The 13,196-nt window shown below is 36.9% G+C and overlaps 1 protein-coding gene across 3 annotated transcripts in view; it reads left to right on the forward strand.

Moving 5' to 3' along the window:
• RLF (RLF zinc finger) overlaps window positions 1-13,196 on the forward strand; it is a 54,972-nt gene that overhangs the window by 27,195 nt on the left and 14,581 nt on the right. For 2 of the 3 annotated variants that reach the window (XM_062594200.1, XM_062594201.1), the window contains one exon: window positions 12,222-12,358. In XM_062594200.1, the coding sequence (XP_062450184.1) occupies window positions 12,222-12,358 (137 nt within the window). Of the gene's footprint in view, window positions 1-4,883; window positions 5,087-12,221; window positions 12,359-13,196 lie in introns of all 3 variants that reach the window. The other variant, XM_062594199.1, reaches the window with a different exon arrangement.

Raw genomic sequence — 13,196 nt, forward strand, 5'->3', positions numbered from 1 at the left:
CTCTTCATGCCTTAGTGCCATTCAGACTTCTAAATGCTTAAATGCTTCCAAAAAATCCCCATAACGCATATTATGAGTCACTGTGAGTCATAGAACTCTTAAAATTTTACAAGAAGAGAGAAAAATAGATTGAGGACATCTATGAAATTTTCATCTCCTTTTTTGACAATAGTGTATTGTCAAAATAAACTTTCATATCCTACGTTGTGGAGCATGACAAAATAAAAAAAATCCATGCTAATGTGTTATGATGAAGTCTTTTGACCCCTGGGTTATGCTATTAATGTAACTTTTATCTTCCTTGCATCATCAGACAGGTAAATTCAGTGACTGCGTATGTTGCCACTGGCATATCAACTGATCCATGAGCTGTATCATACCATGTGTTAAAATTAGTTTTAAAAAAGTTAATTAAAAATTTGATTCTTTTCCCTTCCACTTTTTCCTTCTTCTTTCTCTGTACCAGGAAGGCATAGCATGCCTTCCTGTTGCTATGATACATTTTGGCCTGTGGGAAGTCTTATTTTTCTGGTCATTTGAAATTTTTTGGCCATGTGTAAACATGATTGGAGCTTGGGTTAAAGAATTTTCTCTAGATGTCTGCTGGATTAAGTTGATCCTTTTCTTCCTCAAGAATCATAAAATATGTTCTCATCAGCTAAATACTTGTAGCTGTAACACATTATTTCAAGTCACTGATTAGTTGCCAGGCTTCTTGTGTTTTGCCTTTTTTTTTTTCTTTTAATTCTATCACTACTCAGATCTAAGTGATGCTCTTATATCCGGTTATATGGAGGATTAGTCTTTTCTGACTACTGACCTTCATTTGATACAGATAGTAAGAATCAAAATGCACTTTTTGCAGATTGAAGCAGGTATGAAAATCTTGCTGCTACGCTGAGGCTATGTTGAGAGAGGGGTGCAAAAAGGAACTCTAAAATTCTTTAAAATTCTTCTAAAATTTAGTTTTAAGTAGGTCCTATCTTTTGGCTTTTATGTATGGTATATGTTTAAAAACTGTTTCTGCTGCTGTCGACCACTGGTAAACCACATCTGAAAATAGCTCAATGTGCCAACCAAGGTTTGCCTTGAAAAAGGGTAGCTCATGCTAATGATGATCAAATGCTTGGGTTGATCAAAGATCTTGAACTTGAAATGTTTTAGTCTGTTTTGGTTGGATTAAAAGTTGTGTGTACATACATATATGTGTATGCACACACATGCATACATTGACCCTGAAAAGGAACTAACATATCAGCTGTAAATACAGCTTGCCAAATTAATCCTAACAAGAATTTTAGAGCAACTTAGGTACTGGGTATAGCTGTTAGTAAATTTAACTGCCATATTAAATTGCCATACCTCTAGGCTGATTGTCACTATTTTGTGCTGTCAGATGATCTAAGGTGCTTGTCTGGGCATGAATATTTATTTCAGGAAAGGCCCACAAAAGTCACTACTGCTATGCTTTTTAGCTTACTGAATGACTAATAGGAGCATCCCTAAGGGAGCATAATGGATGCCCATCACTAGTCTAATTTCTGATGTTCTTCTAAGCTAAAGAAGCTAGCTTTCAAACTCCCCTTATTTCAGCATAATTTTGGGGGATCTCAACATCAAATGGTGTGATTCAGGAAGAAAGTAAGGATTAAAGTCGGCTTGGGTACGTGGCGCATGGGTACCAACATCTTGGTATGTCTCTGTTGACATGAGTTGGTTTGTAGGAATGTTGGGAGATCTTTCTACTGTATTGCTATTTTACAGTATAGAGACTAGAGAGGTCTTGGCCGAGAGCATTTTCGGCTTCTTAATGCTACTTGGTCATATTTAGTGTACTTTATTGCATTTAAATTGTTCTCCTATTCCAGAGGTGCTCTCAGTGGAAATGCTCACCCAATATACTGTTTCTCTCAAGCAGTTTTTGAAGTGACCGTGGTGTCTTTTCATGCCTTAGCGCCATTCAGACTTCTATATAGTCTGTACTCATAATATTGTGTCTCAGATTCATCTTATGCTCCAAGTGTTTTGGATGGGGGGAATTCTTGTATCCTTACTGTCTAGTCCTGCAGTTAGAGAGCCTTTTAGAATTTGAAACTGCATTGACTTTTTACCACTCTAAAGGATTTGGACGAGGGACATGTTGCTAGGCTTCTTGGTATTAATTTTATAGTAAGCTGTTTTAGTACTGAGATGCTCAGAGCAATGGGAGAAAACATTCAACAGAAATGAAGCACAGTCACAGGTCTCTGAGAGGCCCCCAAAAAATGTTCACGGGCATGTTAGAAATTAACAGTATAGATGGGTACAAAATTAAGAGGAGGAGAAGTTGTTCTGGAGAATAGCCAGCAAAATTAGCTTTTGGTGCTGTTTCAGGGAAGGGAAGGCTGGTGCAAGCAGGTTGCTGGATGTGTAGACAGTTTAGAGCAAAACTAGTCGCTAAGATGAAATAAGCACCTAGAGCCAAATGCATGAGAATTCCTCCTACTTAAATCACGTATATCTGCTTGACTAGGGGCTAGAGTTTGTCTCCTTTGCAACATCCTGCAAAGGATGTTTCTCAGTGCTTTTAAGGGGTAGGGAAGAGTGCTTGCTAGTCACTCCTGAAGGTTTCAGCAAGTGGAACCCTCTTGTTCAGACCAACAGTGAGTACACAACTTGTATTTCATTAGTCAGTCTCATATCTGTGCTTTTAAAAATAAAGATGTGAGTGTTGATACAAAGTTTGCATGGACCTGCAGTACATGCAGGTACTCTTAAAACACTTCACATGTCTTGACTGTGTTGATAGAAACTTCGTTTGAGCTATTACTGAGTATTTGTCTAGCTGTGTAATGGAGAATCATTCTTGGAGCAGGCAAATAAGATTAACTTTTCCTATTTCTTGTGATTATTTTTTTTCCCCAGAAATTTTTTCAATTCTTTCGTGAGCCAGGGGCTATAAAAACTGGGATTGCAGAACTGCTTTGAGCACCTGTGGCCACTAAAAACTGTGGCTGACATGCTCTTAAATAATATACTTTACCTTAATAGATTGCTTTCAGTTTTGAGCAGGCAAGACTTTTCTGTATTTCTTGAGAATAATCTCTTGGCCAACTTGTTCTGATAGTAGTCTCTTGCATCAAGTAGAATATATAGCTAAGCGTTGTTAGTTTTCCTTGCTAAAATTTCAAGCACAATGCAATGTATGGGTATAACTTTAAAGGAAGAGAGAAGGCTTGTTTCCTAGCAACTGGAGATCTTGTTGCAGATTATCTCTTGGTCAGACAGCTTTTTTTAACTTGCTCTGAAGTTGCTTTAACATGAAGTCGTGTCATGTATGTATAGAGTTTACTGCTCTGAGGTTTTCCTGTGAAGAGTGGACCAGTACCACAGATTTGAATCTTAAAAGGACATTTAATGGACCACTAAAATTCTACAGAATTTCACAAGTTACATAGTATGTCCTTGGCCCCAAAATATGTTTTCCGCATAGGGATGTGTTGTAAGCCTTTTGCCAACTAGTGTAGTGTACTTCTGATCATGCTTTCTTGACTTCGGAGAAAAAACTCAAGTGCAGAAAGCATGAGAATTTTCTCATTTTGTGTTGTATGCAGTCTTCTCTTCCGAAAGTTTGTATGCTACTGGTTTCTATGCTACTCACCTAACATCCAAGAGCAAGATACTGTAACATTGAAAATCTTTTTTTTCTGCAATAGCTCTTTCAGTAAACTGTCATTCCAAAGTAGACTGACTTTTTTTTTTTAACTAATGCACAGACTCTTACAGGCTTTAGGGCTGCTGCAGCACAGTGGTTCTAATGCGTGTTCTGTCAGAATGTCTCAGGAATTTTTGTAATTCTTTAATACAAATTTCAGGCAGAGTTTATTCCTTGGTTAATATGTATTACATGCAGTATGAGTAAGAATGTATTGGCTGTCTTTCCCCTTAATTTTTTGTCTTTTTGAAATGCATACAAATCTGGAGACTAATATCACGCTGCCTTTTTGTAGATGTCTGTTAAGCAGAAAATAGCACTATAGCTTTTTTTTTTTTTTTTTTTTTTTTTTAAGCATGCTATCTCTTCAGCTAAGACAAAGTACATACAGAGTACCTAGGAAGAGAAATTAAATCTGTGTGGTTTTCACTTGGTTGGCTTTTGAATTAAAATAAAGTTAGCTCCAGTTTCTTAACTCAAGGAACTCCCAGGTGTTTGTGAATTTAAGTAAATTTTGCCACTGCTAATAATAAAAAAAAAATACTCTGAAGTTATATTGGTAATATTCAATTAGCTGATCATCTCTTGTAATGATTAGTTGTATTTGGTTGGTCTAAGCCTATTCCTTCAAAGTACTACAAAAGGAACATTTTTCACTCTAAACTTCATTTTGCATATTTTGGTGTTACTTGGTGGGTGTGTGTTTTTTTTGTTTTTTAGTAGTAGTGTGGGTGAAAAATCTTTGGTTGAAATTAGTACGTAATGCTTTCTTTCAAATATATTTTGGTTCTTTGGAATGTGAAGCTATAATTACAAATGAAGATACTGAACCTTGGGTACAGTTCAGCTCAACTACTTGTATCCTATTCAAAACACTGTGGTGTAAGCATTGTCCATTAGCCACTGCTGTGGCATAATTCCCAATTGCCTTAATGGATGCTATTTTTTTTTTTTTTATGTGACTGTTTCTATCGCCTAGCACTCTCTCCCTACTCAGTTATACTGAATTTGTATGGGAGAAAATTCTATAATTATTGCTGTCACTTCCTGTCACACCTAGAGTTTCATAAGAAAGCTGACCATATTTAAATGAGTTTATTATAAAATAAAGTGTGAATGCAGTGAGACAATTTTAGTTAAGTGTCAGCTGTAAATGGGTGTATTCTCAAAGGCTGTTTTCTTTTCCTAGCTAATAAATTGATTACACGAGAAGGGCCTTCCTTTCTGCAGATGCGAATAAAACATTTGATGAAGTCAAACTGCATCCCACAAGCTACTTTCTTGTCAAAATTGTGTGCAGATTCTTCAGAAATTGCAAATGTTTCATCCTTTCGCCAAGCCTACATCACATGTGTGTGTTCTATGCTGCCTAATGAAGACTCCATTAAGGAGGTTAGTAATCCATAGTCCCTTTTTAATGTGTGTTTATCAAGCATTTTTGGAATTTATTTCTGCAATACTAAGAACTGAATCTGAAAAGCAGAACTGTTGCAGCAGAGTTCCAAAAGAGAAAGTGTCATATCTGCAGTCTACAGTAGGAAAGAACATTTTGTATTAACTGCTGTTGTAGATAAGTATGTATTACATTGCTTGCATCCAAGTTTAGATGTGCCTGAAAACATAAAATAAGACTTCTGGCTTAAATTCCCCTAGTAAGCGAAGCATAAATGGAGAGCTGTCCTTTCTGAGTCAAATACTAGTACTTCAAGTGATCAGGTCTCTCTGACTAGAGAAAGAAAAGCTAAAAGCCTTTGGAAGCAGTTGCTGTGGAACCCTGAATTCATTCTTAGCAGTCTGAAAAAATCGTTCTTGCTCTGTTGCATAGTAATGACTTGTATTAATACATTTCTGTTGTAGCAGGGGTCATAGAACTCTTGCCTCTGCCTCGTGATCTCTCACAGCTGTTATTTTATTAATCTCAAGGTTAGAGTTAAATGTTTGGCCTTTTAAGTGTTAGACTTGAACATCTTGAGTAAGCCTTGGTGAAACTGTGGGAAGATAACCTATATCAAAAAAGGAACTCTGTCTATGCTTCCCAGTAAGTTACTGGAAGACTGATTTACAGTGTTTTCTTTTGCATGTGAACTGCATAAAAAGCATTCTCTTTACTTATTTTTCAAAAGAAATATTTTTATCTATCACTATCAGATATGCTCTTCACTTTGAGCTGGATTCCGATCAGTTTGCTGTACAGAAGGATCAATGAATGCATTTGAGTCTGCAATGAGCAGTTAATCTGTGTTATACTCATACTGGAGGGATATATGGTTAACTTGCAGTATGTTCTGTGATTGCATTGGGTACTAATGATCAATTGCTTAGAAATCAAAGTTATAACCTCTTCAGTTTTTTAGTTTCATTTAATGATTGTAAGGTGTAATTATCACTTCTATCTAGATACATAGAAGACACTTTAGTCTTCCCAAGCCTAAAGGCTAGGATGAAGATTGATAAATTGAATCAAATTGTGGTGATCGTTTAATTGTACTATTTATGGGAAAACTAAGGCACTGAGTATCAAAGCAGCATCTTAGGGATATGGCTTACTGAGTTAGCTCCACCTGTAACTAGAACTGGTGAAAGCATGAGCTTAGTGGTGTTAGTGCCAGAAAGCTGGTGTGAAAAATCAGCAATAGGAAGATTAGTGTTTTAAGGTTTTTTTTACTTGCTTGAACAGAGGTATTGCATCATTTGTACTCTTTACAGAATTATTGAAAACAAACTCAAAACACCAGTGTTTTGAAGGGGGGAATTGTGTAATATTTTTATGGTGCTTGTCACCTTCCTCCTGCAGAGAGTCGTTAGGCCTAACAGAAAAGGAGGGGGGAAGAGAAATTGGAGAAAGATGAAAGATGAAGAGCTCAAAGAATGGCAGCGGTAGAGAATGGGAGGTGGAAATGACTGAAAATGTGGGGAAGAAGAAATTAACAGTAAAGGAAACAAAGTTGAGTGAAATCTTAAGTTCAGGGTAGAATGGTGTAGGTGGTGTCAGAGGGCTTAGCAAAGAAACTAAATACTACAAAAAGGATGAATATGAATGACGATAGCTTGGAGAAGATCGAAGAGAAATAATCTGTTAAAGAATAGACAATGTGTCCCCTTCCAGACCTGGCTCATGGGAAGTGAAGTTACATTACTACTGGCAATTACATATTAATCTAAGGTCTATGTAGAGGGTGCTCTAACCTTTCCCATGTTCACAGAATCACGGAATGGTTGAGGTTGGAAGAAATCTCTGGAGATCATCTAGTCCAGCCCTGACTGTTAGCAAGTAGCCTCTGTTGCTTGCTTCTCTCTTGCTTGCTTCTCTCTCTCTCTGTGTTATAAAAAATAATAATAAAAAAAAGGAGATGGCCTCTCAATTGCTTTTAAATATTTTTCATATATAGGAGGCAGATGTATTCCAATTAACTTCAGATCTCTGTAGGACACTTACCTAAACTGGATATCAGAGGGCCTTTATGAGTAAGGAGAATATGCAATTCATCGCATCGTAAGCAGGCATCCAGGATGGCAACTGTCTAACTCTTCAGAAAGTGCCTGCTGTAGAAGGACCTTACAAAGACTAGGTTAGAGTTGGGAGTCAGATTTATGTTCTCCTAAAAGTTAGGGTGGTGAACTACTTCTGTTAAATATGTTGGAAAGTTATTTCTTGGACTTTCTAGTACCTTCTCCTACCTTGATTTGATCTTAGTGCACATGTATAATAATATGACTATGTAATTAAAGATCTATGTTTACAAGAATCTCCTGTTCTTCTAAGAAACGGTCACAAAGCTGAGAAGTACTCTCTGGCTTACTGCTTACAAACCTTGGCTTGAATCTGATGATTTTGTGGAGCCAATTAGAATGCTTCTTAAAGAAGTTCTCCTGCATGATAGTTAACAAGTAGTTATTAGCATTCTTTACTATTGCAAAAAGCATGAAGCCCAAGATATTCCAGAATCTCAAATGACTTTCTCTGCAAGGCAAATGCTGGCCAAAGGTAGCAATAAAAAGTATTTTCAAATGAAAAATTCAGTTAAAAGTAAAGCAATGAATTGAAAAATAGAATATTTTAAACATAACTGGTCACCTCTAGAATATCAAAGTGATTAGCTGTTCTGTGCTTTCCTGGGGAAAGACCATTTGAAAACCTGTGAGTAAACATCTTGAGCAAGTCTTGGGTTTAGGCTAATGCTCATTATCCCACCCACACAAGTATGCCTGGGAAACTATAAAACGGTCATCTCTTAAACGCTATGGAAGCGTCAGGAGAGGAATAAGGAAATGTTCTGGAGTCATATGACTGAGAAAAGTGAAAGAGGAATGGCAGTGAAGCTTGTTAAAACACTGAGGAGGGATAGGTGCTTCTACTGAGTTCATTTGCAAAAGTCTTCCTAGATTTTTGTGTTGAGTTTCTATGGTCACGTTAAACCAAGTGCTCCCTTCCCTTCATAACCTCCAATTTGACTGGAAGATGACAAGAACCTAGTGTGTATATTCCTTGTCCTGCAAGCTTTTTATTCTTAATGAAATATTTTTTGGTATAAAAAAATTAAATGAATTTTTAGCTAGGCAGCAGCTCTCAAATTTTTGCAGGTATAGCAACGTTATTTACCCTAAATGAGGTAATGAAGCAGATGGTTGAAACGGACATAAATGGCCTGGTGAGTTAAGCCATTGAACTGTAACTATACTATTGGGGGGCCATTTATTTCCTGATGACCTCAAACTGACCCAAGGGCATATTGTCCCAACTCATCTGGAGGAAACTTAGTCTGAGCTGAAACTAAATCTCTTTTTGTCACTTGATGGTGATGTATTTTTAGCTCCAGAAAGGAAGGAGTCTCCCTAGGTAAGCAGGGTTTGATATCTCCTTTTTAAGGCGTACTAACATTATGTCCTAATAAAAATTGCTAGTAGGCTCAGGTTAGTGATAGGAGAATTGTCCTTATGAAGTATTCATACAGTCCAAAAATCTTGTTCTTATTTAATGATTTAATTATTTTTTTATTTTATATTAAATTAAAACGACTGGAAAGACAAAACCAAGTTCAATCTTAGGGTCATATGTTCCAAACAGTAATTTTTGAAGAGTAAACAATCATCCTTTTTGACACTAGAATATAGGGAGGGATGACAGCATTTTTTCAGCAATTCTAATTTAAAATATCTTAGTAGTGCGTATTCTGTTGTGTCTGAACTTCTATTCAGATGTCAGACTAGTTAGGTTTCTGATAGAACCTAGCCAAACAGAATTCCAGATTTAGTTAATACATTGTGATTTAGTTTCTGATTTGTCACTTGACTGTGGATACTGTTGATTTGCTTTGGGGCTGTGTGTGTTTAGAATTTCTTGTCTTTTTAGTTTTATTAAAAAAAAAAAATCTGGAAATAGCTGGATCATAGACCAAATTTGAAATGCAGAAGAATAGATTGCCTAGATACTTACTTGAAATTACCATCCTGAACATGACTGAGTTGGGCCAAAAAAATCCAATTCTTCAGTGAGACAGAGAGAACCAAACTTGCTGTGACTGCAAAAGCTCCATCTGTGGCGATTACTGGAGTTGTTCTTAACTGTGGTACTTGCTGGTCCAGTCCTCCTGCCAAAGGACTGGCAAAATAGCAGGTGTCACAGGTGGTGTTACAGTGCAAGTGTAAGCCAGGAGGGGACTGGCTGTTAAAAAGGTCTGTATCATTCTGTAGCCTGATTAAACCCTGGTTAGTAGGTTTTTAAGCTTGTAGTTTTAAGATGGTGGAAGTCTCCTGTTTGTACTGCCTAAGTTATGTGACTTTCTTTAATGACTTTATAGAAACTGAGCATACCCTCTAAGGCAGGCAGACCTATGTCAAATGGTATACCTGGCCAAGCAGATGACAAGGGAGGTAATATGAAGTCTTGCTGAGATCTATGAAGGAAATGTATCCCATATTTGTGTGCACTGATAACCTTTTTTCTAAAAACAAAGGTTGTGTTAGACTTGGAAGAACAGGCTTGCATCAGACCACTGCAGCCTCTTGAGTTATTTCAGAATGTTTGCTGCAGTATTTGAGGAGATAGCAGGGCATAATTGTGGAAAATATTAAAGAAAAAAACTTTGTTTTCCTAACTTGTATTGTGAGATGCACTGGTGCAGCTTGTAGTTTGTATATAACAGGAATAATTGAATGAAGAAAAATAGTAAAGCACATTGGTTAAGATACACTCAAATACATAACTGAAGTCTTTTCACAGTTTCCCACACAAATTAAAAGAATGTGTGTCTGTACGGACCTGATGTAGGTCAGATTATAAGGAAAAAGATACTGCCTGCAACTTGAAGAGATTGCATGAATGTAGTTTCTTAATTAACTATCATCTCCTGTGTTTCAAGATGCACAGTACATTCCAGTACCCTAAAACAAATTTGACAGCTGAGAGCTGTGATTTTTATGAAAGTCCTTTTTTTGTTCCTACAGTACTACCCACACAGTTTTAAATGCAACCTGTTCTTAAAATTCATACTGGAAGGAAGAGTGAGGGATGGTGTTAGTACAGGGCAAGTGTGTGTTTGACAGTGGCACCCAGTATAGCTGTAGCATAAAGTGCATTTTGCACTAGGGTGGTGGTGGTGGGGTTCACCCATTTGCTCTGTGACTGCATTTTTAGCAGTCTGAGAGATACTGTTCCTTCCCCTTCAGTTCAGATCTGTATTTGAACCAAGCAGTGAGAGCTGAGGTGAGGAGCAGGTTCCTGGAGTGCTCCAAGTTTGGAGATAGGCTTAGGGTAGAAAATACAAGGTAACTTTAGGACTGAGGCTTGATTAAAGAGGGACTTCAGCTGGGAGCAGGATTGTCAGTAGGAGAGGAAGTGGAACGGACCTTGGTAGAGAAGGAAACAGTTTATGTAGGAGAAGATTGGGAAGTAGAGGCAGGGAGAGAATGAAGTTTTAAGAACTGCGGAGACTGATAACTTTGGAGTTAATAGGCTTTGAGATTTTGGGTAGAGGAAGAGTTGGTACATCTGAAGTGGCAGAGTACAGGCTTTGGAAAATGCATCCTATGGTTTATTTTTCAGCCTGATTCAAGGAAATGGGAACATCTTAGTCAATATGTGAAATGAATTCTCTTCCAGGGAGAAATCTGGGTAGTGTAATGAGTGTGTCTGTATCTGCTCTTGCTGAGTCTCTAGAAGTTAAAAGATGCAAATGATTTTGGGATGAGATGGTATGCAACAATATCATTTATTGTTTTAATCTGCAAGGTAGAACAGCCTGTTCCACTCTTCTGTGTGTGATGGTGAACACATACTTTTTTTTTTCATGTAGCCACTGGTATATGCTTATTTTTCATCCTGCCTAGCCTTACAGAGGTGACACTTGATTTGCAGATACTCTAAGTGCTTAGTGCTTCTAACATGCGTAAGAGTGATGACATCTGTTCCCTTAGCAAAGTGCTGTCACTTTAGCTTGGAGCTTGAAGTTTCTCTCTTGCTAGAGGTGACTCAGTGACAAAACCCTGACAAAAATCATCTAAACCAAAACTGACTGGCTTTCACATCTGTAGCAGTTGTGGCTTGTGAAGTGCTCTAAAAAAATACCTGCTGCAAGATGTCATCATAGGCCTCAAGTTGAACATCAAGAGTCTGTAGACCCTTGAAAATATTGACTTTGTGCAGTAAAATCCAATGTCAAATCTGTAAGAAACAGGTATGGAAAATATATCTGCTTCTGGATTTCCCTGTTTAATTAGACTTTTGTTTAATTTAATTTGCTATATTTTAAGCTTCCCCTAATCCTTCGTGTATCACTTCTCATGGTTAATAAGAAGTTTGAATTGTTCATAGTAATAATAGCTGATTAGAGCAAACATTCCTTGAGTGCAGTCTATTTTGTAAAGTAGAATAGATCCTATAAAAAAAAATACATGAAATACTGTGATCTTGATAATAAAAGCACTTCATAATTATTGCTTGTGGTCTAGAATATTTGACTTATAAGCAAGTTACTACTTTCTTCTGGTATGCAAACAGGTGCAACTCCAAAGTCTTAATTTTTAGGTTAAATGTAGTCTTACCTTTAGGTAGACTTTTTACAGCTTCCATAGGCTTTTATGTATATTCTAAATATTTCCATTTTTAATTTCATGCCTTGGAGTGTGATTGAAAATTAACCCTTATGGTCAAAGAGATGAAGAGATTAGTGCTTTCGGGAGATCTCCTGTTTTTTAGACTTAGGTTTTAATTGTCAACAAGAAATCAGGAATACCTGCAATCACAGAGGGAGAATGGGGAGTTTCAGTTGGAGTGTTGTCATTATGTATTTCACTGAACTGTCTAAAATCGAAGGTGATCCTAAAGAAGAATAATGTTCAGAAGTAGCAGAACTAACTGACGTGAAGTTTTAGTGCCTTCTGTAGCCAAAAGCTGTAATAGAAACTCTGGGTATTAAAAGGAGTATTTTGATAATTTGTTTTTGACACTATATCCTTTGATAGAGTAAATGCATTTTTATAAAAATGTTCAGAAGAAAGTGCTTTTTTCTTTTCTTCCTTTTTATTTTAGATTGCAAAGGTGGATTGCAAGGAAGTACTAGACATCATATGTAATCTGGAATCTGAAGGACAAGAAAACACTGCGTTTATTCTTTGTACAACATACCTTACTCATCAGCTTCAAACAGCAAACGTGTATTGCTCTTGGTAAGTAATAAGCATCACCACTGCTTTTAACTGTCCTCTTCACTGCCTACTGGATTTTATGCAATAAAATAGAATAGCTCAATTGTATGGTGGATATGTCGTCTTTTCAGCCTGATGTACTTCAGCTTAGTACTTCTAGGAAAATAACTTATGAGGAAATAAATAAGGACTCGTTTGTAATCTTACATTATAGCTGCATTAATATAGCAGTTAGTGTCAACAAATGAATGTCAGACATACTTGTCCAATTTGTTAAAAATCAAACTGCACTCATATGAATGGCATTAATGGGAACACTTCAATAATATAGTAGTTCTATAGGTCAGCATTGCTGGGTGCTGTCTGGGTTCCTGATCTTGATACTAAACACTTTAGCTTTGTGAATCTACAGAGTTTATTGTAATTTAATTCAGGTTTTTCCCTCTTGAAGACTTAGACCCATAAGAGTTTGATCACTTTTTTTCTCAATTCTTTAGCAGAGAAGTAGTAGGAAGGTACAGAGGCAGCACCCTTAAACTCTTTACCATAACAATCTTTTGTCCTTCAGAGAGCCTTTTTTCTATTTCAGTTGATTGGAATGTGGAAAATTCTGTAATCCTAAGAATGCTTGTGTTATATCGTAGAATGGTAAGGTTGGAAGGGACCTCTGGAGATCATCTAGTCCAGCCCTCAGCATAGCCCATATGGGGATTGAACTCGTGACCTTTGCGTTAGCAGCACCACACTCTGACTGAGCTAAACTTGCCCCCAATATATTACCAAACTGTGGCTATAAAACTTCTCCAGCCTCTTAACTAGTTGGAAATAGGTAACTTTTTTGTATAACTATTTCAGCAGT

The sequence above is a fragment of the Rhea pennata genome, chromosome 23 (assembly GCF_028389875.1).
Source record: "Rhea pennata isolate bPtePen1 chromosome 23, bPtePen1.pri, whole genome shotgun sequence".
NCBI classification, from domain to species: domain Eukaryota; kingdom Metazoa; phylum Chordata; class Aves; order Rheiformes; family Rheidae; genus Rhea; species Rhea pennata.